Source organism: Falco rusticolus, chromosome 1, assembly GCF_015220075.1.
Source record: "Falco rusticolus isolate bFalRus1 chromosome 1, bFalRus1.pri, whole genome shotgun sequence".
Lineage (NCBI taxonomy): Eukaryota > Metazoa > Chordata > Aves > Falconiformes > Falconidae > Falco > Falco rusticolus.
In genome coordinates this window covers 4587101-4611868 of record NC_051187.1, presented here as the reverse complement: position 1 = coordinate 4611868, position 24768 = coordinate 4587101, and the positions used below count along the sequence as shown (strand labels likewise).

Genomic DNA, 24768 nt, shown 5'->3' with positions numbered 1-24768 from the left:
AGAATCACTCTAATGACAAATACTCCTAGCTCCTTGCTTTCAACAGTCTCTGCTGTTTTGACTTCTTTATGAGTAGCAAATCCAACATGTGAAGACCAAATTTTTGCAAAGCAACCCCACAGAGTGCTCCAGCAAACACATCATGAGTATGGGATGAACATACGCTGATCTGTCTCACTTCCAAAAAAACAGCTGAAGCTTAATTAGCTGGAGAGGGTCCAGTGGAGGGTACAAAGATGATGAGGGGCCTTGAGCATCTCCCTTACAAGGAAAGGCTGAGAGAGCTGGGCCTGCTTAGCCTGGAGAAGAGAAGACAAAGAAGGGATCTTGCCAATATGTACAAATATCTTAAGGGTGAGTGTCAAGAGGATGGGGCCAGGCTCTTTTCAGTGGTGGTCAGCAACAGGACAAGGGGCAATGGGCACAAACTGCAACATGGGAAGTTCTGTGTGAATCTGAGAAAGAACTTCTTTACCTTGAGCGTGGCAGAGCCCTGGCACAGGCTGCCCAGAGAGGCTGTGGAGTCTCCTTCTCTGGAGATACTTGAAAGCCACCTGGGCATGATTCTGTGCAGCCTGCTCTAGGTGACCTGCTTTAGGAGGGGGCTGGACTAGATGATCTCCAGAGGTCCCTTCCAACCCCGACCATTCTGTGATTAGTCTGAGCATGAAAAGGCAGAAACTAGTTTTAAAAGTTATCTTCAGTGACTTGCTTGAAGACACTCGGTGAATGAAGACCAGAGCTGGGCATGGAGGGTGAGTGCCTCCTGATCAGGTACCACCTATACCCATTGTAGGAACTGAAGATTTCCGTTGGCTGATACAGTGCTCTGAGTATTTTCTTGCCTCAAGACCAAGTCTCAGGTTTTGTTCTACCAAGCAGCCAGTCATTCAGATACTTAATTCTTCTTTTCAGATAGCCTTAGTTTGCAAATCAAGAGGAAGGCTTGCAGACTAAGTTTCTGGTAAGGTAGGTTTCCAACCTTTTGCTGACAATTACCAGCCAGTCTGAGATACCCGGAATAGTCCTCTTCTGCAGAAATGGGGAAGTGCCAGTACTTGCAGGGATTAGTAAGATTAACTCTTTTTTTTTTTTTTAATTTTTTTATTTCCCCCTCCACAATAGTGCAGAAGTGTTTGAGTTGGATCATCATTCTGTCTGTCTCAGCCAAGTCATCACCATCCAACCTGGAGCAATCTGCAGCAGTTTTGCTTGCTGATAGGTTCTCATGAACTTCCCTGGGTTCCGCTCTCTCTCCCCATGCAACCTGATTCATTCTAGCTCACATGCTGGTTCAGCAAATCCTAACAACCTAATCCTGCAGCCCTTGAAATCAATAGCAAAGGACCTTCTGACATTTATGAGGAACAATGCCAGTCTTCATTTGGTTTGACAGGTGTTATTTTGAGATGAATCAAGGAACCCAGGCTGACCTCAGAAGCGTTCAGTTCATCCACTACCCCAAACTTCACCCAGCCAGGGCTGCGCAAGCTGCACCACGCTGTGTCGCTTGCTCTCCCAGATGGGTCAGCAAACCAGCCGTGTCAGCAACTACGACATGACTTGTTACAAAATCGGGAAATTCCCTGTGAAAATGAAACCGTGCAGATAACAGCAACGTTTTTTGAGAGTCAATAAAAGCCATGACCAGGTCATGGCGAGCTCTGCATCACAGTTCATTCCTACAGTCTGCCCGAATCCCTGGAGCAGCTCCCCGGCAGAGGAAGAACTGGGCTGGTACTGGGCTCTCTGGCTGGACTGGGGAGCTCCCCAGGAGCGCCGGGGTGCAGACTGGGCAGGGGGCCCCGTCCTGGTACAGCACAGCAGGCTCTAATGATGGGCCGCAGCGCTCCGAGCTCAGGGACCTTAACCCCGCAGCAGGTAAAGGAAGCAGAATTGGAAACGTGGGATGACCCGAAACCCTCTGAGCTCTGCTGGATGGTGACTTGGGGAAGGGACTGCCAGAGCAGCCCGGGGCTTCCCCCTCCGCCGCCCCCTGGCACAGCCTGGGTCCCCTCCCCGGGCCAGCCCTGGCTGCAATTCCAAAGGCTTCGCCAGGGTCACAGACATGGGGCTGTGGCTAGGATTGCGGGAACTTTATCTTTCTTTTCACTTCCCACACCCCGGATACTTTGCATTTCCCATGCTAATATTAGCATTGCCATAACAGTATTGCGTGTGCTGAGCTGATGGGTTTAGCTAAAGCCGTGTTTGGGGTCCATGGGTGGTGGCTGACACATTGCAGACTGCGTAGCTGAATTAGAACTAATAGCTGTATGTATTCAGCTGATGTGTGATAGTAATAATTAACTGTTCTTTGTGCTGGGTGTTGTTTATTGCACCAGCGTAGCACTGGAGACTCCTGAAAGGACACGTATCATTATTATATAGTGCTACAGCTCCACCCAGCTGAATGGCACAAAATGGGACTTGTTCATTATCTAGATCTCTGCTTAAAATAACTCCCAAACTTGGAGGAGATGAGAAAAGTCTTTTGACCTTCATTGTTTTAGCACGTACATATCTAAAAAGCCTTCTTCAGTCTCAATAGTCGAGCAAAGAGCTGAAGCTCACAGTTACATTTGAACATGTAATGGATGAATGTTGCATGTAGACTTCATTATGACTATTCCCACTCAGAATTGTGTCTTCCAGACCCCTCCTCAACCAGTTTAGTGCTTAACTAATGTCAATGATGTAGGGATTTTTATTATTCTGCTTAACCTAGTCATGCTTTCTTTGGGGGTTGTATAGATGACTGGTCCAATGTGTCACTTTAAAGGAGGAAGAGATACGGGACATCTCCAAGCAACTAGAAATGACTGCAGAGACCATTCACCTCTTGAGGAAAGATCTCGGTAAAACAAAGCTACACATTGTACCTTCATTACCTGCAGTTAGCTTCTGTTCCCACTGCCACCTGGGGACATGATTGATTCCAGTGTAGCCTTCCAGCCCAGAGCAGCAATCTGCCTTTTTGTCCCTTCTTTTGCTGTCACAGCTCTTTTTTTCATGAGAATGAACTATGGCACCAGCCGTACTAACTCCTATCTTGGCTGGCACAAAGGCCACTGGAGTTGTGCATTGCTGCCTTTTTCTGCCTACCCCAGGAGTAGCCTGAATGTTTCTGGTACTCTTAGATGCAAAACGCAAATCATAAAGGGAATATTGATCTAAGTTGTAAGGCAAACACTGCTGGCCATAAAATAGTCAAGATCCTTAACATGCCCAAAATCTCATGGCAGGTAATGCAGGATAGTGTCAAATTTATTTTACTCCTTTGAATAAAGGTAGCTGTTTCTGGTCTGCAGGGGTCTGTCAAAGAGCACGTTAGATGGGGCAGTAGATTCTCATATTCTACGCATCTTTTCTCACAACACAATGGACTCCATGTTTTCTGCCTTTCAGGAATATACATCTCAGATCAAAAGCCAGATTACTAAAGATTTCTGTTGCGTGAAGGAATATGTTGAAAGACAGGAGAGAAACACTGATGTTCATTGAACAAGAGCAAAAAGCAGCTCAACAGAAAACTGAAAAGCCTGTTCACCGGCTCTGTGTCGAAGGGAACAAGCTCACAGACATCAAAGCCCAAACAGTAAGTGATGAAATGAAGTAGCAGAGTATGAGTAGAAACTCTTAAGCTACATGTCTTGCATAGCTGAATATGTACAGAGCTCTTTCAGGTCCCCACTGCACTATTGTCACTAGTGACAGTGATACCAGTCCACAGACTTTACTGTTACCAGGGGAAGTTTGGAGTGAGAAATTCAGAAGGGAAAAGCACTAAAAAAGGCATAGGCTGGGAATGCAATTCAGAACTAGATTTGTTCCAAAGAAGCTGTTGAGCTGGAGTGAAGTGGGGACTACGTTGCTTAAATCCAGTCCTGAGTCAAATCTAAGGTTATGATAAGATGCTTTATTATCTTTCTGTATTCCAGAAAGTATGTATGTGTGTATGTGTATACACACATGTATGCAAGTTAAAGAACTCACAAAGTTATTAAGTACTTTCTAACAACTTTCTTGGGGAAAATATGTCAAGAGCTCTAAAAAGAGGCAGTTAAAGCACTTTGAATTCTGCAGAGCCCGTTTTGATGTTGGAAACAACAATGCCAATGATGCAAATTAGCTAGCAGGAATTTGGAGTGGGACTTACTGGGTGTGACGGTGCCAGGAGACAGAAGTGGACTTCCAGGACCAAGGCACAGGGGCCCACACTGGAATTCACTTTGTGTAACTATATATTTATATCTGATCTGGAGTCCCGTTACAGGCAGTGAAGAGAAATGGGTACTTTTAGAGTGTGAGTCATCTGGCCTACTTGAGACGCCTACCTGCAAATGAGATTAATCAAGCCTTCAAAAGGCCTGTTTCTTTTTACAGACTGTAAAGGCAGACTAAGAGAACAAGCTCAGATGTAGATCGTCACCATTTCTAAATTTAGGCAAATGAGGTTTACCTTTTTGTGGGTATTTTATGCTAGATCTCATAGTAATACATTTAAAAACTTTTGGTTTAGGATGCATGTAAACACGGAGGTGATCTGCCTTCTTGTTGCCTGCATGTGAGAATATTTCCTTTCCGTTTTCTAGGGGGAGTTGATAGGACTTTTGATCTCACATAAGTATATGAATACTTCACAATCACAGCCCAGAATAGGAAAGTGATGGTTTCCAGCTACCCAACTGATTATGAACCATCACCCAACAGATTCTGCATCAGCCAAGTGATGTGTTCAAAGAGCTTCTCTACTGGGTGCCACTACTGGGAAGCAGTTACCAAGGACAGTGATGGATAGGCTGTTGGAGTTGCTCATGAAATGATTGGTAGAAGGGACAAATTAGGAAAAAACAGAGCATTCTTGGTGTGTGGGACAGCTAGATCCCAAAAAGCAGCTGTCGGCATGGCATTGGGATCAAGAAACATTATTACACAAGGATAAACCATTGAAGGTTGGAGTTTTCCTCCAGTTTCTTTCCAACAAAAGAAGACCGTTTTGTTTTACTCCATCACTGACAAATTGATTTTGCATACTTTTGAAATCAGTGCCTCAAATCCTCTTTACCCTGCTTTCTGGCTATAGAGTCTAGAAGGAAATGGATCTTTATGTCACACAAACAGGAGATAAAGCCTGTTCAGAAAAGTGACAAGTTTGCTTATGACTGCAGAGCTCCTCCACAAGCTTCAGGAATTTACTAAGGAGCATGCAGCTGCCCAGGCTTTCCTGGAAATCAGTAACTGATACTTTGTCTGCTCTGTTTGTCTTCACGCTGTGCTCTGATCTAGCCATACTTCGTTAAAGCGATTTCAGTGTATGCTAAAGGTAGTAACCATCCCTGTGGGAGTGAGGTGGATTTCTTAAGCAGCTTTGAGTAGTCTCAGGATATTCATAGGAAGGAATGCACCAAGGAAGCTCTGAGGTTAGGGATAAGCCCTTCCCATGAACCTCATTTTCCTACATTGATCCAAAAAGTTGCAGGAGAGCATATGATGACATTACATTCTGTTGAGTAAGCTTTCTTTAGAAAGATCTGATTGAGTAAGGGATGTTCAGAAGGCAAGAATGTTACTGATCTCGTGCACGAAAATCTTTCTGTTTAGAGTAGGTACTAAACTACAGGAAATAGGTTTGGTATATGAGGACCTGACACTTCAGGCAGGTGTCCCAGAAGAACATCATCTCACTGGCACCATGTTTTAGTCTTGTCCAGACCAAAGGGTTGTCAGTCCTGGTGGTGGTGTGACCACGGGAATGGTTTTGGAAGCAGATGTTTTCAAATGTGTGTGTACTGGCTAATAAATAATGTGGTCACTTTACTGCTTTTTTAAAGAGCCAGCGAACAGGACAGTGTCACAGAAAGGACCATCTTTTCTTGCCAGGGAGCCTAAGGAAACAAGAGGTTCTGTGAGTTTCCTTGCCGTCATCTGTTGCATCTTTCTAGCTGTGGGGAGGTCTCTGTTGCCTGTGTGGGGTGAAGGGGCCGGAGCTGAGATCCTGCAAAACACACTGACAGCTGAATTCCTGAGAGGACCACTGCTTCACGCAGGCAGGCTGAAAACAGAGTTCCCAAAAAGAGAAAGCTTTTTCAGGAAGACATTGTCATTCCAGAACGAACAAAATAAGAAGTTTAATGTGAATAAAGCACATGGGATTGAACCAGCTGATTTAGCCAAACTGAGCTCCATGGCTTTTAAAGTCATTGATGGAACTGCTGGTGGTCTTCAAGGTTAGTTTTCTGTCACTGGACACTCTGAAAGCACTTTGGACTAAATGTGTCAGCAGGACCAGGGGTAGCTTGGCCAGCCTTGCCAACTGTGTAGAGCACAGCTAGTGCTGCTGCCTCTCCTCAGGACAGAGGGGTCCCATCCTGGTCCAGATGGAAAGAGAAGAACGACCGCATGATGAACTCGTTGGGCACCTCTGATTTTTCGCATTACCAGCTGCGCAGCGCTGCCCAGGAGCAGCCGTGAGTTACGGTTTGGATCACAAATCACCTCGCAGCTCGGAAGGGAGCGCGCTGCCTCGCTGCTGTTGCAACACTGCAGCCGGCACCGCTTCCTCACAGCTGGTGAGCGCTGCCCCGTGGCTCCGCACTAGCGGCAGAAAGCGGCGGTGCCGCCGTGCGAGGGCAGCCCGGAACGCCGCTCCCGGCCCGGGCCGCCGCTCCGCCGCCTGCCCCCCTCTCGCTCCCGGCCGGGCCCTGACGGACGGCGGCGCCAATCGCCTCAGGGGGGCGCGCGCCGCCAGCCCCCCCGCGCAGCCGCACGCAGGCGCGCGCGGGCCGCCGCCGCCTGGCCTGTCCCTCGCGCGCCGCCGTAGAGCGCCCGCTTGGCGGCGGGGAGGAGGCGGCGCGGGGGGGCCGCGGCGTGAGGGGCGCGCAGGCCGCAGCGGCTCCGCATCCCCCGCCGAACCCCATGTGAGCCGCCCCCGCGCCGGGGCCAGGGAGCGGGGCCATGAAGAAGGACGTGCGGATCCTGCTCGTGGGAGAACGTGAGTGCGGGCCGGCCGCGGGGCTGGGCGGGGGCCGCGGCCGCGGGGCAGGGCGGGGGCCGCAGGGCTGAGGGGCAGCCGCCGCCGCCGCCGTGCCGCCGGCTGTCAGAGCGCAGCGGGGCGGGGGGCTCGCCCCGGCCCGGGCTCCTTCGCCGGGAGCGAGGAGCGCGGCCCGGGGCGACCGGGCGAGGAGGAGAGCCCCGGCCCTGCGTGGCTGGCAGAGGTCGGGGCTGGGCGCTCCGTGGCCGCGCCGAGCTCGGTGACGGCGGCGGGGGGGACGCGCCGGCGGGCCGGGCCCTGCGTTTGGGCCGGCGCTCCCGGCGGGCGCCTCCCCGGGCCGGGGGCGCGGCGCGCAGCGGGAGGCACTCCGCAGGGCTGGCTGCTTCTTGGACGCCCCTGGAGATGAAACCGGGATAGAGTGCTTGCCCTGTACTTGGCCACTGTTAAAACTTCTTTTTTTAATTTATTTTTTTTAATGTGTGTATGTGTGTGAACACCAAACGTAAATCGTTCCTGTTTACTGACTTTGGAAATCAGTGGTGATACTGATTTGGAACTCAGATGTGCTCCACTCAGTCGAATGTTGCAGATTTGTGGCTACGATAGGGCCAGGGAGTCCAGATCACTGCTTCTGTCATTAACTTACTGCATGACCTTGAATAAACAGCACGTTTATATATATATATATGCATGCCAAAGTTACAGCGAGTCTGTGGTTTTTCATGTGTTCCTAAAATCATGTCCTTAAGTTCACACTTAGGAACCCAACTAAGTGCATACGCTTTCAAAGCTACAGGTTCTTATTGGTGTAAATAGCAGCAAGGAGGTTCTGTTCTGTTAAAGTGTACTGAAGTTCCTCACAAGAAAAGAATACAGAGTAATTACCAAGTGTTATTAGTAAAATTGCCTAATTATATACTAAGAATGTAGTGCTACTGGCAAAGGCTTCCTGAGAACTGAACGCCCCATTGTGTTTATAGTACAGTTTGTGCAGGTTAGCTCTGTCTGTATTGCCTACACAGATCCTTTATGACTCTTTTAGAGAGTTTTCAGGGAGATGTTACTATGTAGAAAGAGTTAATTCATCAAGCTTGTATTTGGCTTGTATTTTGCAAGACTCGGTTTATTTAGAAATGTGTTTGTGCTTTTGAATACACTGTTGAATTCCTCTTCTGAATGTATGGCTAATTTACCTCACTTTCTCTGGCAGTGGTGCGTTCTCTACGGGCTCTGTACAGTGGTTTAAGTACAGGTGTAACAGGTACTTTGGTTTGGCAACTAGGTTCACAGTGTCCAGCTGTATAGCGGGTTTGCATGGCAAGGTTTTGGTAGCAGGGGGGCTGCAGGGGTGGCTTCTTTGAGAAGCTACTAGAAGCTTCCCCCATGTCCGACAGAGCCAATGCCACCCGGCTCCAAGGTGGACCTACCACTGGCCAGGCTGAGCCCATCAGTGATGGTGGTAGCGCCTCTGGGGTAATGCATTTAAGAAGGGGTGAAAATCTGCGCAACAAATTGCAGTGGGAGAGAGGAGTGAGACACTGAGAGCAGCAGCTCCGCAGACACCCGGGTCAGTGCAGGAGGGGCCGGGGGGGCTCCAGGCACCAGGGCAGAGAGTCCCCCCCAGCCCGTGGTGAAGCCCACGGCGAGGCAGGCTGTCCCCCTCAGCCCATGAGCCACGGGGGAGCAGATCCCCACCCGCAGCCTGGGGAGGGCCCCACGCTGGGGCAGGGGGTGCCCGAAGGAGGTGGTGACCCCATGGGCAGCCTGTGCTGGAGCAGGCTCCTGGCAGGACCTGTGGCCCTGTGGGGAGAGGGGCCCAGGCGGGAGCAGGTTTGCTGGCAGGGCTTGTGCCCCTGCGGGGACCCATGCTGGAGCAGGCTGCTCCTGAAGGACGACACCTCATGAAAAGGACCCACGCTGGAGCAGTTAGTGAAGAACTGCAGCCCATGGGAAGGACTCACGTTGGGAGAAGTTCATGAAGAACTGTCTCCTGTGGGAGAGATCCCACATTGGAGCAGGGGGTGAGTGTGAGGACGAAGGAGTAGCAGTTGTCACATGTGCTGAACTGACCGTACCCCCATTCCCCATCCGCCTGCGCCACTTGAGGGGAGGAGGTAGAGAAATAGGGAGTGAAGTTAGGCACAGGAAGAAGGGAGGGGTGTGGGAAGGTTTTTTAGGTTTTGGGTTTTATTTCTCATTATCCTACTCTGATTTGATTGGTAATAAATTAAACTAATTTTCCCAAGTTGAGTCTGTTTTGCCTATGACGGTTTGCTGAATGATCTCCCTGTCCTTATCTTGACCCACAAGCCTTTCATCGTATTTCTCCCCTGTCCAGTTGAGGAGGGGAGTGATAGATTAGCTTTGGTGGACATTTGGCATCCAGCCAGGGTCAAACCACCACAAACTGCAAATTTCAAAGATACAGGTCGCTTAATCTCTGCCATGTGCTGTATGTTGTTATATTTGTGAGTATCTTTGTATTATATTTTTGCTGGACGTGTAGTGAACAGAACAGAAGGGAAAAATTTGTTTTACCTGTTGGTGAAACTTGTTATTTATACTGTCAGTACTGTTTTGTATACGTCTCATATATATTTAATATGATGAAACCATAGGTTTGTCCAGACCATGTAATACTTGTTAGATGATAACAGTAGATTTTGTCAAGCTCAGACTGAAATATATGAAGACCTTTTGTTGTAAGCCTGTTCCAAAACGCAGCCTTTTTCATACCCAGTGGTCTACATTTTAGGTTAAAGGTTGTTTTAGTCCTAGTATCCAGGGTGCAGATATCCGTGTTTAATAGTCAATAATTTTCAGAATGTTCAGCATGTTATTTTATGCAGCATGATCTAAAGGACTTCTATATGAGGGAAAAGAGTTAATTGTCACATGTTTCCTTCATCCTAGGTAGCCAATATTGTTTAGGCTGTTAGTTCTAAGACTATAAACAGAATTGGAAAGGCAAATCATTGACCTAGATTCAAGCAAAATAAGCCAAATCTCTACACTTGAATATGTGGATTTTCATAAAACAACTCTAGAATACTAGGAAGTGTATCAGAAGCTTATAAATAGTGAGCATTTACCAACCAGCAGTACATAATCTTCTGTTTTCAGTCATACAAAATTAATGAAATGGGTTTCTGTATCTCCAAAGCCGACATGTTTCACCACTGTTTTAAATTAAAGTTGACTTGGTCAGATGCAAAATACACTGCACCATTTTCAGTAATTATCTAATAACTTGCCTATCAGGAAAGTACTTACCTTTTTTCCTATGGAAATAGGAGAGCTTTTAAAGCTCTTTTGATTCTGTCAGGATGAAACTTAAGCTGTAGTTCATGTAGGAGGACACCTGGCAGCGTGAATTACAGTTCTAGCTCATAGGAGTAACTTTGATGAAGACACAACCATATTGCTACTAAGAAACCTGCATCTTACTGCTCTCTAGCTAATACCACCGGGGAAAAAATTACAACTGTTTTCCCCAAGGAAAGCAAAAGTCTTCCTCCCCAGGATAACTTTTTCTTTGCTTTTCATAATTTTGTAATAACTGCTCTTCAACTTATCATGATGAAGAGAAGTTTTTCTTTCTGGTTGTCAGAAGGCCCTTTGTTACTATTCTAAAAATAGACTTGGGTAAGTTGAATGTATTTTGACTAGATCATTGGTTCAGTAGTACCATTTTCTGCACAAAACCAACCAGTCATACAATTTCATCTTCTTTTTTATTTCCTCCCAAATTCAGAATTACGTACAATTAAATAGACAAGCCTAATTGCAGCGATATCAACAAAACAACTTATGTCAATTGGTGACATACTGTTTTCAGTAGGAACAGCGATACAGGCTCGATGATGGCAAGCAATGTCTTGGCTGGTAAACCGTGCATGCTAGCAAAAATGCTATACATCCAGGATGAAGCAGGTTCTTGCTTGAATTGAGGGCTCATGGAAGTATACCATCCCAGATAATACTTGAATCTGAATGTTTTGTTTATTAAGAAATGCCTTGAAAACAAATAAAGCAGGAATAGTCTTTCAAGGCTTTTAAAGGAAGTCGACAAATTAAAGTTTTTAGAGAGAGGGGAATCCTAAGAAAAGTTACCAGCTCTTAATTTTAAATGGTCGCATTAAAGAGTCTCAAGACGAAGCAGTCCAACTGGGGTATCAGAAGTCTGAACTTTGGAGGAAATGGCGCCGTTTATTTGATCGAATAGACTTGAATACTGAAGCAGAGATGATGATCTTCCTCCTGGATTAAGAAAACAGTGACTTTAGAAGGGCTGATGGTTTGGGTTTTGTTCTTTCTCACTCTTTGTGGGAAACAGCTCATTTGTATCAAGGAAATTATGCTCTTGCACTTTCAAAGTAGTCAAACTCGCTTGTGGAGACTTTTTACATTGATGGTAGAGCCACATCTTCTTTTCCAGCTCTTATCCTTGATAGCTTAGGATGGAAGCACAGTCATTGTATCAAGAATACTATAAAAATAGTTAATTCCTAAATTCCTTTCTGTGTGCTTTCTTTGTTTTTATTTGCTAAGTTGCATTAAAATATTTCCAGTTTGTTTTGAATTTTTGTTTGTGTTCTACATTAAAGCTAATTCTTTTGTGTAAGACAGAGCAGGATTTGATTCCCTTCTGGATGAAATGCAGAAGTGTGAAATGGATCCTAAGGTTTTACAGTAAAAGAATTATAGGAGAATTGCTGTCATCCATATTTAGTATGTTTAAATAACATAAGTCTTTAATGTGGTCAGTTGGAAATGGTTTTTAAAATACTTCCCATTTGGAGACAGGGTGCAACTATTGAGTGTAACAAAACCAAATTTATCTAATCTCTGTTTTTAATGCTTTTGCAGCCAGAGTTGGGAAGACATCACTAATTATGTCCCTTGTCAGTGAAGAATTTCCAGAAGAGGTAGAGCATCCTTATTTGTTTTCTAAGTTTTATTTCTGTCCTGTTGTATAATGTTTTTTCAAAGAGTAAGTTAATAGGCTCCGTGTTAGAATAATGTTTCCTATTCAGAAAAAAAATAAAGTCTAAAACTGCAGTGATGACTTGTGGAAAAGCGATGTAGGTTAGGTGAAATATATCTTGATGTGAAGATTAGGAATTTAAATTTTATCTTAAGTTCCTTCCTTGTTTTGAAATGGTTAATTAAACTAATTTTTATGTATCTGAGGAATTTTAGGGGTTTTTAAGCAGCTGGAACTGGTCATAACTGGTAACATATTTCAACGTTAATGACTTATAAATGGGAAGGTGCTAAAAGAGGTGAGACCCTCAGGGTTTGGGGTTTTTTGAGTGTTATATTTAAAAAGCAAGTAGATTGCAAAATGAATGAGGATGAGGAATTAAAAAGTCACATTGTATAAGTTTGCCATTTTTTGTAACTGAGTTGTTGCCTTTACTTCTGTTCTTGAAGAATAGACACTTTTGAAGTAAAAAAACCCCAAAACTCTCACTGCTTTCTTCCAGAATAAAAGTAAAGCTACCTCTACATTTTATTCCTTTAAAAAGAACTGCAGCTGCTGCAAAGCTTTTCACATATAAACATGAATGTTTATTTCTTCTGATCACAAGTCTTAAAATAGACATCATGTGCTACTCTTTGAATCTACACTGTGCTGTTTAATGCAAATCAGCAGGTTACCACAGTTCATGAGTCAAGATTAGATTGTTAACATACTTGAATTTAGTTCCCAACGTTGCAGGTAAAAAGGAGCTCCGGTTTTTGTTTGTTCTTAAACTGCTCAGGGACTCATTCCTTTGGCAGGTTGGTTATTGATGTATTTAATGAATTGTAGGCCTCTATTCACTTCTCAGCTTCTTCCTGCAGTATAATCTAGAATATTTCTCTTAAGTTCATATTGAGAGAAAAAGCATGATTACATATAACACAAAATCTGCTTGAAATTGCAGAAATAACTTTGTAAAAATACTACATCCTATATAAACTGCTGAAAGAGACATGTACAATTCCTGCAGGTCAGTCATGCAGATCAGAGCTGTATGGGTGTGTGTAACTGACATTTCAGACTTTGAAATAGTGTTTAATATGCTGGGTATTATCATTAATCATTCTTGATGAAGATGCAAGTAGAGCCTGAAGCTTTGCAAAGAGGCATTCTTCTGGTGATTGGCATTTCTTTTTTTATTAAAAGAAAACAAACTATCGTGAAAGTTCAATGTCAGCAAGTAAAAGGCAATAAATAGCTGTGCAGGAAGTTTTCATTAAAATTAGGTTTAAGATGATTTTTCCTGACTGTGGATTAGTGTTCTCTGGAAAAAATGGCCAGCAATCATAACTAGTTTACTAGTTACCATTTTATAGAACCCACTTTTAATTTGTATCATGTTTTGCTTTGCAGGCTTTTCTGAACTTAATGTTTAGCACTCTGTCAGAAGCAAGGAAGTTGTCAGATTATGACTGTGTAAAAATTGAGACTTGTATTTTGTCTGTCATGCCTGTTTGCTGTTCTTAAATATTTATTTATTTAACAACTCATGCATGGTTCACAGGGGTAGTTCTTGTACTGATTTCAGCAGCAGTAGGATCAGGATATCTAGTGCAAAAATTAAAACATTTTAAATGGTATTTAATTTGTTAATAATAGCATGCTAACTCTGATGTTACTTTCCTGTTAAAGAATGTGTAGCCCGTTGAAGTAACTGGTTGAATTTGGTAACCCTCCCAAATATTAGAATTTTTATTTTTAGGAAATTTTTGTTTCAAGTAAATTGCGATTCAGGTTTTGTTTATAGTTTTCACTATTATAGTAGTTCTGTATGGGTGGTTGGATATAGCAGATTTGGGTTCTATAGAAGCATTCATTGAACCCCTTAACATCGTTGCTTTCTTGCAAAGCATGCAGGAAGTTCCTTATTCAGTAAGGGGACTAATAAAGAATGAGAAAGTCACAGTGACTTTCAGTACATTACAAAAAAAAAACAAACTCCAAAACTACGTGAGCTACTAAGTTGTTCTTTTTAAAGCTGATTGGCAGGTGTGTTGTAGTATATGACTTCCTTTGGCCTTCTGGATTTTTTTGATCTTTAATAAAGGCTTTTTCTTGCTGTTTCTTTACAACCCAAGGTTCCACCACGAGCTGAAGAAATCACTATTCCAGCTGATGTCACACCTGAAAGAGTGCCAACCCATATAGTGGATTATTCAGGTAAGGACTACACGGTACCATTACTGTATGACTGACGTGGTATGGAATTGTTTGTCTAACTCAATAGCCTTTTTAAGTCATACAGTTATGGGACCAAAGCTGCATGTAGGAAAAGACTAGATTAAAGTAGAAACTCATGGGATGAAACAAACCAGATGGTGGTGGGTGGTCCTCCTAATTCAAAGCCTGATAATTAACTGCTGTTGGTACTTCCATGGAAGACAGTCATAGCAATATTCCAGTGAAGTGTTCTATGTGTGACAGACACATTTACAGTTCGGACAAAGGTGGGTACTTTAATGGAATTCAAAACTATTTTTCTTTCTTCCAGTGGAGAATTTACTAAGATGCAGGAGACTTTACATATCTTATATTCTATGTCTTTCGAATTTCTAAGTTCGAACACCTTATCCTTTTGTGTCAGTTTCATATTTTGTATTTTTCTTTTTTTATATACTCTGATCTCTTTGACCGTACTGAATAGATAAATAGGCTCAGTATCAAGGCTCATACACTATCATAAATATATGCAACTGTTGCACAGCTAGAAAAATCCTTCTGCCATTTATAATGGAGGTGAAGAATTAGGCCATCTTAGCAGATACCTTCCTGTCTTCTCTCTCCCACCACTGCTGAGGAAGTATCTTTGGTGTGTTTGCCTATTTGGAACAAAGAAATAATGAGGGGGGGTTTTGTTGGTCTTGAGCTTGAACTTATGTGAAGTGAATTTTTCTTTCCGTTGAATGAAATGTTTCATAGATTTGGGTAACAGAAGCTTGGTCTCACTGAAAAAAAAATCATGGACACTGCAATAAAATTAACATATGCCATATTCTGCAGTAAAAGTTTACATTATAGAACAATTGTTGCTACTTGCTATCCCAGGAAGGGGCTGTTGGCAAACGTAGGGGTATGCAAAGTGTGACTAATTCCAGAGAAAACCTATCTACAAATGTAATGATTCCTCTTTAAAATAGCTGATAAAAAACTTGTGTGCAACAGACTGTTTTTGTCTTGGAGGTTGATGGATCAATTTCATTGTTGTTACAGCAGAAGCACTCTTTAGTGCATTTTTTTAAAAGATGTTTAAATAACAAGAGCTTTCACAAGGGTGTCTCAGGAGCATTGTGAAATGCTCTAGTTTGGTTTCATAAGTTTTTCAGTTTTGTTTGCAAAAATGTTTAGTATTAATGAATGGCTTATTCTGTTGAATGCAGAAGCAGAGCAAAGTGATGAGCAGCTTTACCATGAAATATCACAGGTAAGTGTATTTTAGTGTTTACTAGTAAATAGTTTCTGCTTTTGAAGAAATCTTTCCTTTTAAGTTCTCTGCATTGAGTTTCAGTTTGAATTGAAAAAAACCCAAACCTCTCTTGCTTGGCATTTCGTTTTGTTTTGTGCCCTATGCCATAGTAAGCCTTCCTCTATTTAAGAAAAGTAGGCACTGCCTCTCTGTTGGTGAACTGAGCTTAAACTTCGTCCTTCCAAGTGAAAGGACAGAACCTAAATATCTTTTAATCAGTAGGCCAAGGGATTGACAGGTTTTGAAAAGAAATAATCCTACCTTGGAAAGATCCATTTCACTTCTTTCTGTCATGTTGCACTGTTGCATTTATGTATAGCATGGAATTCTTGGTAATTTTATAGTTCCTTCTGTTTCCTATTTTCAGTTCTTTTTGAGCACCTTTGCACATTTTCTTTACGGTCTGTCATGGTGTTGTGTTCTGTTTCTGTCACTTAGTTTGGTACTTGAGTACCTTGCAAATTATGATTCTTCAGTTTAGATTTCTTGGTAGCATAGGCCTCTGCAGGCGTAAGTTGTGAATGTCACGCTGCAAGACAGGCTTTTTAGTGCTTCTCAACATATAAATTGTTTAAGCTTCTCAGGCAAAAATAACTTAAACAAGTCAGGGTCTTGACTAATGATGAAACTGTTCTTACCCTGATTTTGTTATGTATGGTTCTTAACTGTCTCTGTTGCTCTAGAGACTCTAAACAGTGGGATTCCATGCCTTTCCTCTCTTTTCATTTTAGGCAAATGTGATATGTATAGTATATGCTGTTAACAACAAGAATTCTATTGATAAGGTATAGTAACACATTTTATCTTGTTACTGCTTGAGATGTAACGCGCGCTGTTAATCGTTGGCAAGATGAAAACTGTATTAGACATTTAAAATGCATAAGACGGTGTTTGAGATCAAGTTGATAGAGAATGTTCAGATGTATTATTGGTTCTGGTCCGTTTCAGTATCTGAGTTTTTAGTCATTTCAGTCATCTGAGAAAGTTGCTCGTTAGTCAACTCCAGTTTTTATTTATTTCCTCCTTTGCGGGCAAATATGTGCCTTCTTGGGAAAAAAGCAGTAGCAGCTGTAGTCAAACTTGTGCGCAGTTCAGTCATGTAAGATTTGAAAATGTATATTTCATGTTTGTTTTTAATCCCACTTTAGGTAACAAGTCGATGGATTCCTCTCATCAATGAAAGGACAGACAAAGATAGCAGGTGCATAAGTAAAGATGAGAAGTATGAATTAGGCTGCACATCAATGGACAGTGTTGAGGATGTTAATTGTTTAAGAAAATCAAATTCTAAACTTAAAGTTTATATAAGAAGTCCAAGCAACAAGAGATTTAAAGTATGTAGGTCTGTTACATATGCCAGCAATGCTATTTTTTTTGAATTTCATGGGCAGCTTTTACCAGGTGTGTTTATGTTTGTTACAGTATAACTAGTTTTGGCTACATGGTCTGTAGAGCTTTTCTACTGATGCTGGTTTTGTATAACAACAACATGATTAGTTACTTTTGTGTTGAACTGTGTGGGGTTTTTTTGTAGTATCAACAAGAAGTACATTTCTGTCTAAGTGTATATCAAAACAATTTACTTAACTGCTATAATTTATTTTTGCCTGTTGGCTGCCAGTGATATTTGATTACATCATGAAAGTACAATGGCTTCTGGTGGGAGATAGAATGCTGAATTAAGATCTTTTTGTCCCTCTGTCTTCAAAGCTCTTTACCATTTTTTGTTTTCAGGCTGCCTCTTATATTAGTTGGAAACAAGTCTGATCTAGTGGAATATAGCAGTATGGAAACTATCCTTCCCATTATGAATCAATATACAGAGATAGAAACGTGTGTAGAGGTATGCAAGAATTTCTGAAGTTAGAATGAGTAACAAAAAATACATTCTTGCCAAGCATGTATGGCAACTTTTTAATAGAAAAGATGATTTATTTTTTTTGTTCAAAATAAAATATTTCAAATTTAAGTCATTAACATGGTGAGTTTATATGTTATTTTTCTTTAGAGAAGATTACACTATTGTATAATCAAACATTACTGTCAAATTCTTCTAATATTTAGAGCCTCCTTACATCCTTGCCTTTAGCAAGTGTTTTAAATTTAATATTAAGCCAGACAGATGACTGCAAAATATTAAAAATTGAATTAGTATGTGTGGATATGCAGCTTTCTTTGCACACACACACATCCCCACCAGTAAATACAACTTCTTGATTTCTGATCTTGGTATGACAGCAAATTGTAGTCAGACCTTCTTTATTAATTACTTTACAGGTATACAGGCTAGATGTCTTTTTTCCAAAACAGCACTGCACCCACAAGAGGGGGCTAGATCTTGAAAATTTTGATGCTTGCTTAAATTTCAGAAGAAATGACCAAATAGTCAGGAAACTAGCTAATCAATATAAGGATTTCTTTTTCAGTGTTCAGCCAAAAACTTGAAGAATATATCTGAGCTATTTTATTATGCACAGAAAGCTGTTCTGCATCCTACAGGTCCTCTTTATTGCCCAGAGGAGAAAGAGGTATTTATACATAGATTCTTAGAGCAAAAAGTATTGGGGGGAGGGAGAGGAAGTTAATCACTTCCCTGTTCTTTCCTTTTTACTGGATTTTGCTTTTCTTAGTGTGTTTTGTTACCACCACACCACCCTCAAATGTCAAGCATAATATTCCAGAACCATAGTGATTGTTTTGCATTGTATTAATCTGATCTGTCTTTCCTCTTCATTCAAAGCAATGAAGACTTTTTTTGTTGCCCATGTGAACTGCTAAGTAAAATGAGAAGCTTTGGTAATGGCTTTAAGCCAAATGTAATGTGAACAAAATCATGTGTCCAATCAGTTCCTCTTTAGATACACATTTCACAGTAACTCCATTTATTTCAGGGAAAATACTCCAGACTTGGCCTGATTTAAAGGAAATAACTTTTCTGAGCATCTTGTGAGACTTTGGCAAAAGGCATAAAAAACAAGTGATTTGGCTGTTTTTTTAAGTATTATAGGTAGTTAGCTGAGTGTGTTATGAAGGAGTGTGGTTTTTTTAAAGAAACACATTCATTTGATGGGCAAATACAAATAAAATCTCTAAACATAATCTCCGTGCAGTATTGGGCAGTAGGAAAGTTGCTTCAATCATATATACTTTGTTAAGCAGAGAACTAGAGAATAACCCTGTTTTGATTTCTTCCATCAGAATCATCTTTATAAGTTAGTAATGTTGTGATAAAACTGTTGTGCTGAAATCTTTTTGGTTTTCCAAAACCAATCTCTATGCTGTCTGTGTGACCTCTGTGAAGAGAAGAGTCCATCATCACTGTAGTTGTTGGGAGAGAATTACCAGTGTCTCTTTTCCTTCACTTGGAAGGTATCCTAGCAATTGTTTTGTCATAGAGATAGCCCATATGATCAGTGCTTTGCCTGGTAGATGAATGAGCCTTGTGAAGATTTTCAGTATTTGATGTTTGAGACCTTCTGGAGCTGTAGTTGAAACGGTGAATAGTGTGCTTGTTTAGAAAGAGCTGACAGTAGTTCTAGAGCCATTTAGTTTTGCAAGGCACTGGGATTGTAAGCCCCCCCCCCCCCCCAAAAAAAAAAATTAAAAAATCATTTCGTTGCTTTTTAAAGCTTTCTGTAGCAATAAGACTGAATTTAGAGAAGTGATTATTATTTTTTTAATTAATAACTAAGTAGTACTACCTTCAGCTTGTGAAGAGCTTGAGGCTTTTCCAATAATTTAATAGAAAGACATTTAATGTGGAATAATAGCTTTAAATTTATGGATATAAATTTGCTAGATCAGGATTTTGTTTCATCTTGCTTTCTATTTTTGTGTATGTCTATGAATGTCTGTTCTAAAACTATAAAATGAAGAGTAGAATTTGTTTAATATGATTGAACTGTAATCTTTTTATATTCAAGCCTAGAAAGATACTGAACTTCCTTTTGTTCCTTAGATGAAACCTGCCTGTATTAAAGCACTCACTCGCATTTTTAGAATTTCTGATCAGGATAATGATGGTACTCTCAATGATGCAGAGCTCAACTTCTTTCAGGTAACTCTTTTGCTTCTCTTTTCACCATGCTTAGTAGTTGAACTATATAATTCTAGAAAAACAAGTGATTGTTTTTGAAGAAAACATATGAAGGTGAATTGTAAGGGAAGCAGGTTTAAATATTGTCTCAAGTGCAGCATAAAAGAGCAGATATGTAAAAAAAATGGTATTAATTTTATTTCTAACCATTGTTTGAGTTTTAGTTCAAGAGAACAAAAATCTGTTAAATGTGCAAGCCCCAGTGCTTGTACTTCAAAATAAAATAAAAGTTTGTACACCTTTGTTTCCACTAAGAAATTGGATTGTCCTTTACTAGCTCATTAGAATGTTTAAGGCTGTATTTCATGCAGGACATGCTGTTTGTTCAGTTTTGTAGCCAGTGGTCCTAACAGGCTCTTTTTGGGTTTTTTGTTAGAGAATTTGTTTTAATACACCACTGGCACCTCAGGCTTTGGAAGATGTTAAGAATGTAGTCAGGAAAAACCTAAGTGATGGAGTTGCAGATAATGGATTAACATTAAAAGGTAAGCCATGTTTAACTCTTAAAAGATGTATCTTTATACAGTTGATAATCATTCTTACATAAAAAAGCTAGTCTTCTGAAATGTGATCTCTGTCTTGATTTTTTTAGACTACAAGAGCTGGGTGTAGTGGCAGTGTGATATCAGAGGGTGATTAAACTGAGGAATAATGGGGGTGAATAAAATAAGGTCTGTCTTCTCATTACAGAGCTTGGAATTCAAATAAGTATACAGAGTCAAAAGAGGTTGTCTCCCTGATAAATCTGTCTCTTGTCTTTAGGCTCACTGGCTGCAACATTGGTGTCAACATTTTAACAGCTATGCTGTACATATTTGCTCAGAGCATATGGCAAAAGTGAAAGGAGAAAAAAATGTTTGCTTTCTGAGTATCAATGTAACTTCTTTGCTTGTGGAGCTTACACATGTAATAGGACTCGTGAGAAATTGCAAAGAGTGGGACTCTTAAGGCATAGCCTTACTAAACAGTGAAATCGCAGTGTTCATTAAGCCCTGGAAAGTGCTAAACAAAAATCCTACCCAGTTATTTTGATACAGGAAAACTACTAAAGGCAGTCTTCCATGAGACCACTCTCCAGGCTTCTTGCTAAGGCTTGCTGTTTTAAGTTGTTGAAAATACAACTAAGTTCTTCTGTAATGCTGGTACTGAAAGAAACAAACAACAGAAAACCAAGTGGATTGCTTTAAGGAAACAGTTCCTGGAGGACACTGTTACAAATAACATGATTTCTGAACCTTCAGTCTGTGTAAATAATGCTTTAACATCACGCAGAATGTTTAAAATCTGAATGTGTATTTCAAGCTTTTTTCAGTCTATTTTCATTCTATGACAAATATTTGTTGCAGATAAAGCACTTCAGGGCCTTAAGATTTCATCATTTGATTTTTAGGTTTTCTTTTTCTACACACACTTTTCATTCAGCGAGGAAGGCATGAAACAACTTGGACTGTTTTACGTCGCTTTGGATATGATGATGACTTAGAGCTTACGCCAGAGTACTTGTTTCCTCCGTATGTATAATTTTAGCTTTCTTTAACTTACATGCATTTAATTTATGCTGCCTCCTGTTTTGACAGGAGGAAAGGATTATTGTAATGTGTTTATTTAAGACATTGTTACATCAAGTACCTCCCTTACTTTATGACCTACCAGCCAAAATCTTCATGTGACTGAAAATTATGAAGGAAGAACTCCTGTCTCTTGTGCCAAATCAAGTACTGTATTAAGAGATTCTTAATACAAAACTGGAACAGAAGTCTGAACAGTTGCTTATTATATGTGGCAGAAAATTAGAAAAGGCTTGTCAGTATTTTCACAGCAGTGGAGATCCTTTGAAAATTCCCAAATGAAAAAGTTAAGAGATCAACCAAGTCTATGGCTTCTTTTCAAAAATGTAACTACATAATCTTCCATTTAAAAAAAGCAAACACAAACAAAAACCTGATTACTGTATAGCTACATGCCATATAATATAAGGACACTCGTAATTTTAGAATTCCTAATAAAAAGTATGTGCTTTGCTCTCTTTAAAGATAAATTATTAAAGCTAAATGCAAAGGTCAAATACCAAATGTTGCAATTCAGAAAGTCTGTATTTTGAGTTTTAATATTCTGTTTTTCATAAACACACTTAACACTTCTTCTCTTTGTTTTTGTTTTCAATAAACAGGCTAAAAATTCCTCCAGACTGCACAACCGAATTAAATCATCATGCATACTTGTTTCTTCAAAGTATTTTTGATAAACATGATTTGGTAAGCTTTTAATTCAAGTCTATGTGTGTCCTTATATTTAAGAGCCATAGTTTGCTAGTGAAAAGTGTGGGGTTTTTAATTTAATGTCATTTAATTCAGAAACTGGCTCTGGCTTAAACTATGCAGTCAAAACTAGGCTGCTGTTTTTATTTCTGTCTACAAGGAGAGTTGGCAGTTAGTTGTACTACCAATTTTTTTTTAACTACCTTATATATTTGGTCTTATGTAAAAACCAGAAAAGAGCAATGATGAAAAAGAAAGTGGCTCAGTTTCTTATAGCCAGTTTTATTGAATCTTGCAAAGGTACAGCAAGAAAATATCAGTTCAGAATAGACATGAATTAAGTGATATATGTCTGATATTGTATGATTGTTTTCAGGATAGAGATTGTGCTTTGTCTCCTGATGAATTGAAAGATTTGTTCAAAGTATTCCCTTATATGCCATGGGGACCTGATGTTAACAACACTGTTTGTACAAATGAAAGGGGATGGATTACGTACCAAGGGTTTCTCTCTCAGTGGACGTAAGTGAGATACATTGCATTTTAGAAGTTGAGAACTTTGAGTATGACAGTGTGTTTGTAGATTCCTCTTAAAAATCCAGTAGAAAGAGTGGAAATTTATTACTTGAAATTTGACCCAAGCAGTCAAGTTTTTGTAGCCATCTTTATTTTTTGTGGCCTAATCGTCAGACAATTGTGACAACCTGTCCAGGATTTGGCTAGTATGTAGTGCTAACTATGAAGGAGTGTCTGTTCAAAATGTGGAAATCCCCCTGAACCCTGTTGAAATACTTATTTTTGTCCTGCTCTTTAAAGATGGTATGAATAATGGTTTTCAATAATTAGGGGGGGGTCCTATTGAAAATACGGAAAATAAGGAAAACACTGTTTGCTGAAGGAAAAAATACGATGTAGGTTGATAGGCCTCCGCAAGTACTGCCTTCGTAGTGTTTTGCTGATTAAGAGTGGTAAAATTGTCCCCGTTTATCTTCCGAGTGCTTTTGTCCTTCAGTACTACATAGATCCAGGAATGCTTGTGTCATGTACATCTGGAGATTGGAGGAAAAAATTGTTTCAGTACTGTAAATAGTTGTTATCACAGCTGCTAACAATTTAGAAACTTCTTTTTGTCCCCTCTGCTAGACTAACCACATACTTAGATGTACAGCGTTGCCTGGAATACCTGGGTTATTTAGGCTACTCGATACTTGCAGAGCAAGAGTCTCAAGCATCAGCAATTACAGGTAATAAAAAATTTGGTACAACCTAGGAATTTAAATTTAGAAATCTGTTTAAGAGTAAATTGTTTAAACAAACGGTTTCTCTTTTTTCCCTTATATTCTCTTTTACTTTCTGCTCAAGTCAAACCTTTGATTTAATGCTTTTGAGAGATCATTTTGTGTGCATTTTAGTGTAAGTGGACAGTTATTTCATGTTTTCACACACATACATGCATGTACATCTTGTGAAAAATATTTGTATTTTTACAAAAGTGACAAGAGATAAAAAGATAGATCTCCAGAAAAAACAGACTCAGAGAAATGTTTTCCGATGCAATGTTGTTGGAATGAAAGGCTGTGGGAAAAGTGGAGTTCTTCAGGCTCTCCTTGGAAGAAATCTAATGGTAAGAAACCTTTTTCTTATATACACCTATATCTCTTTTGAGTTAAGGTTAGACGGCAAACCCAATTGCTGTTAGAGCTTCACTGATTATTGCTGAGATTGCAGAGTTCTGTAAGGGAATATAGAATTATTGGGGAGGGAGGTGTTTTAAAAATTATTTTTAATATCTTTTTTCAGCAAATAGATAAATGGCAATTGCATGCAGAAATTACTTGTACATCATGGATTATAGCTGTGCATGTACTTGCAAAATAAACAAAAGATTACTGTAACTTTCGTTCATTAATAAATGGAGTAAAACAGCTGTTCAAATTTAACTTAAAGGGCAAAGTTGCTGTGGTCTAACATGAAATTCTGCCTTTTCAGAGACAGAGGCAAATACGTGCAGAACACAAATCTTACTATGCCATTAATACAGTTTATGTATATGGGCAGGAAAAGTACTTGCTGGTAAGGTTACCTCATTATTGTTTGCATAAAACTGGTTAATCTTAAAATTAAGTAAATTATTCAAAGCCTTTTGCAAATAAATTTCTTTTTTAATTGTCTCTACATAAATGTGGGTTCCCTGGCCCTTTTCTGGCTCAAACAACTTCTGGTTTTACATGTGGCTAATACTTTAAAACTGAACCTGTTCAGGACCTGTTATTTTTGAAACCTTGACCTAAGTTGAACAGCATCCAGTCTATTATGTTTATGCTGCATATATCACGTAGGATGATTAGGGTGGCTGAAGTTAATCTTCAGTGGGTGGAATATAGTCTTTAAAGCTTGTTCCTCTATAGTTTTCCTTTATGATACTATGATATTTTCCTTCGTTTTCCAAGATCAAGTCCTCTGCTCTGTGGTTTTCCTCTGTAGGATGCATGCCAGTTCCTATGGGAATCTAAGACTTTGTGTTGAAGTAAATGTAATTTTTTATGCTGAGGTTGTGATTGCCTGCAGATGTGATGTTAACAGCTCACATATGTTGGTTGCATGGTAAATTCCTACTATTTCTTTCATTCATTCTGCCTATTGTCAGTCTATTAGTTCCAAGGATACATAAAAATGAGCCATAAAAACTTTAAGAGAAAGAAGGGTATCAAATTCCTTTAACTGCATAATGATGAAGCTTTTCTTCCTCTCTGACTACCTTTTTTTTCCAGCTACATGATGTCAGTGACTCTGAATTTTTAACTGATGCTGAGACCATATGCGATGCTGTCTGCCTGGTATATGATGTCAGTAACCCTAAGTCCTTTGAGTACTGTGCCAGGATTTTTAAGGTTTGTATAGTTTATATATACAAACCTTTATATTTAT

The 24768-nt window shown here is 40.4% G+C and overlaps 2 protein-coding genes across 9 annotated transcripts in view; both read left to right on the top strand.

Moving 5' to 3' along the window:
• The first annotated feature begins 153 nt into the window (after positions 1-153).
• LOC119153682 (E3 ubiquitin-protein ligase RNF135-like) lies at positions 154-5820 on the top strand. Its single transcript, XM_037400403.1, is given in 8 exon segments — positions 154-1881; positions 2783-2878; positions 3409-3491; positions 3493-3598; positions 3942-3948; positions 4629-4849; positions 4851-4982; positions 4985-5820. Coding segments are annotated over 8 exon segments (840 nt in total). The 5' UTR covers positions 154-1833; the 3' UTR covers positions 5132-5820.
• RHOT1 (ras homolog family member T1) overlaps positions 3491-24768 on the top strand; it is a 31641-nt gene continuing 10363 nt past the window's right edge. For 2 of the 8 annotated variants that reach the window (XR_005107108.1, XR_005107102.1), the window contains exons 1-17: positions 6794-6994; positions 11864-11922; positions 14102-14183; positions 15401-15444; positions 16218-16271; positions 16635-16687; positions 17221-17329; positions 17913-18014; positions 19445-19543; positions 19959-20067; positions 20973-21093; positions 21753-21837; positions 22217-22362; positions 22984-23084; positions 23334-23464; positions 23830-23913; positions 24612-24731. Coding sequence is in view for 6 of the 8 variants with exons in the window: in XM_037406031.1 (XP_037261928.1) it covers positions 6958-6994; positions 11864-11922; positions 14102-14183; positions 15401-15444; positions 16218-16271; positions 16635-16687; positions 17221-17329; positions 17913-18014; positions 19445-19543; positions 19959-20067; positions 20973-21093; positions 21753-21837; positions 22217-22362; positions 22984-23084; positions 23334-23464; positions 23830-23913; positions 24612-24731 (1536 nt within the window). In the remaining 2 variants the exon portion in view is untranslated. Of the gene's footprint in view, positions 3599-6780; positions 6995-11863; positions 11923-14101; positions 14184-15400; positions 15445-16217; positions 16272-16634; positions 16821-17220; positions 17330-17912; positions 18015-19444; positions 19544-19958; positions 20068-20972; positions 21094-21752; positions 21838-22216; positions 22363-22983; positions 23085-23333; positions 23465-23829; positions 23914-24611; positions 24732-24768 lie in introns of those variants that run through there. The other 6 variants (XM_037406038.1, XM_037406031.1, XM_037406021.1 and 3 more) reach the window with 6 other exon arrangements.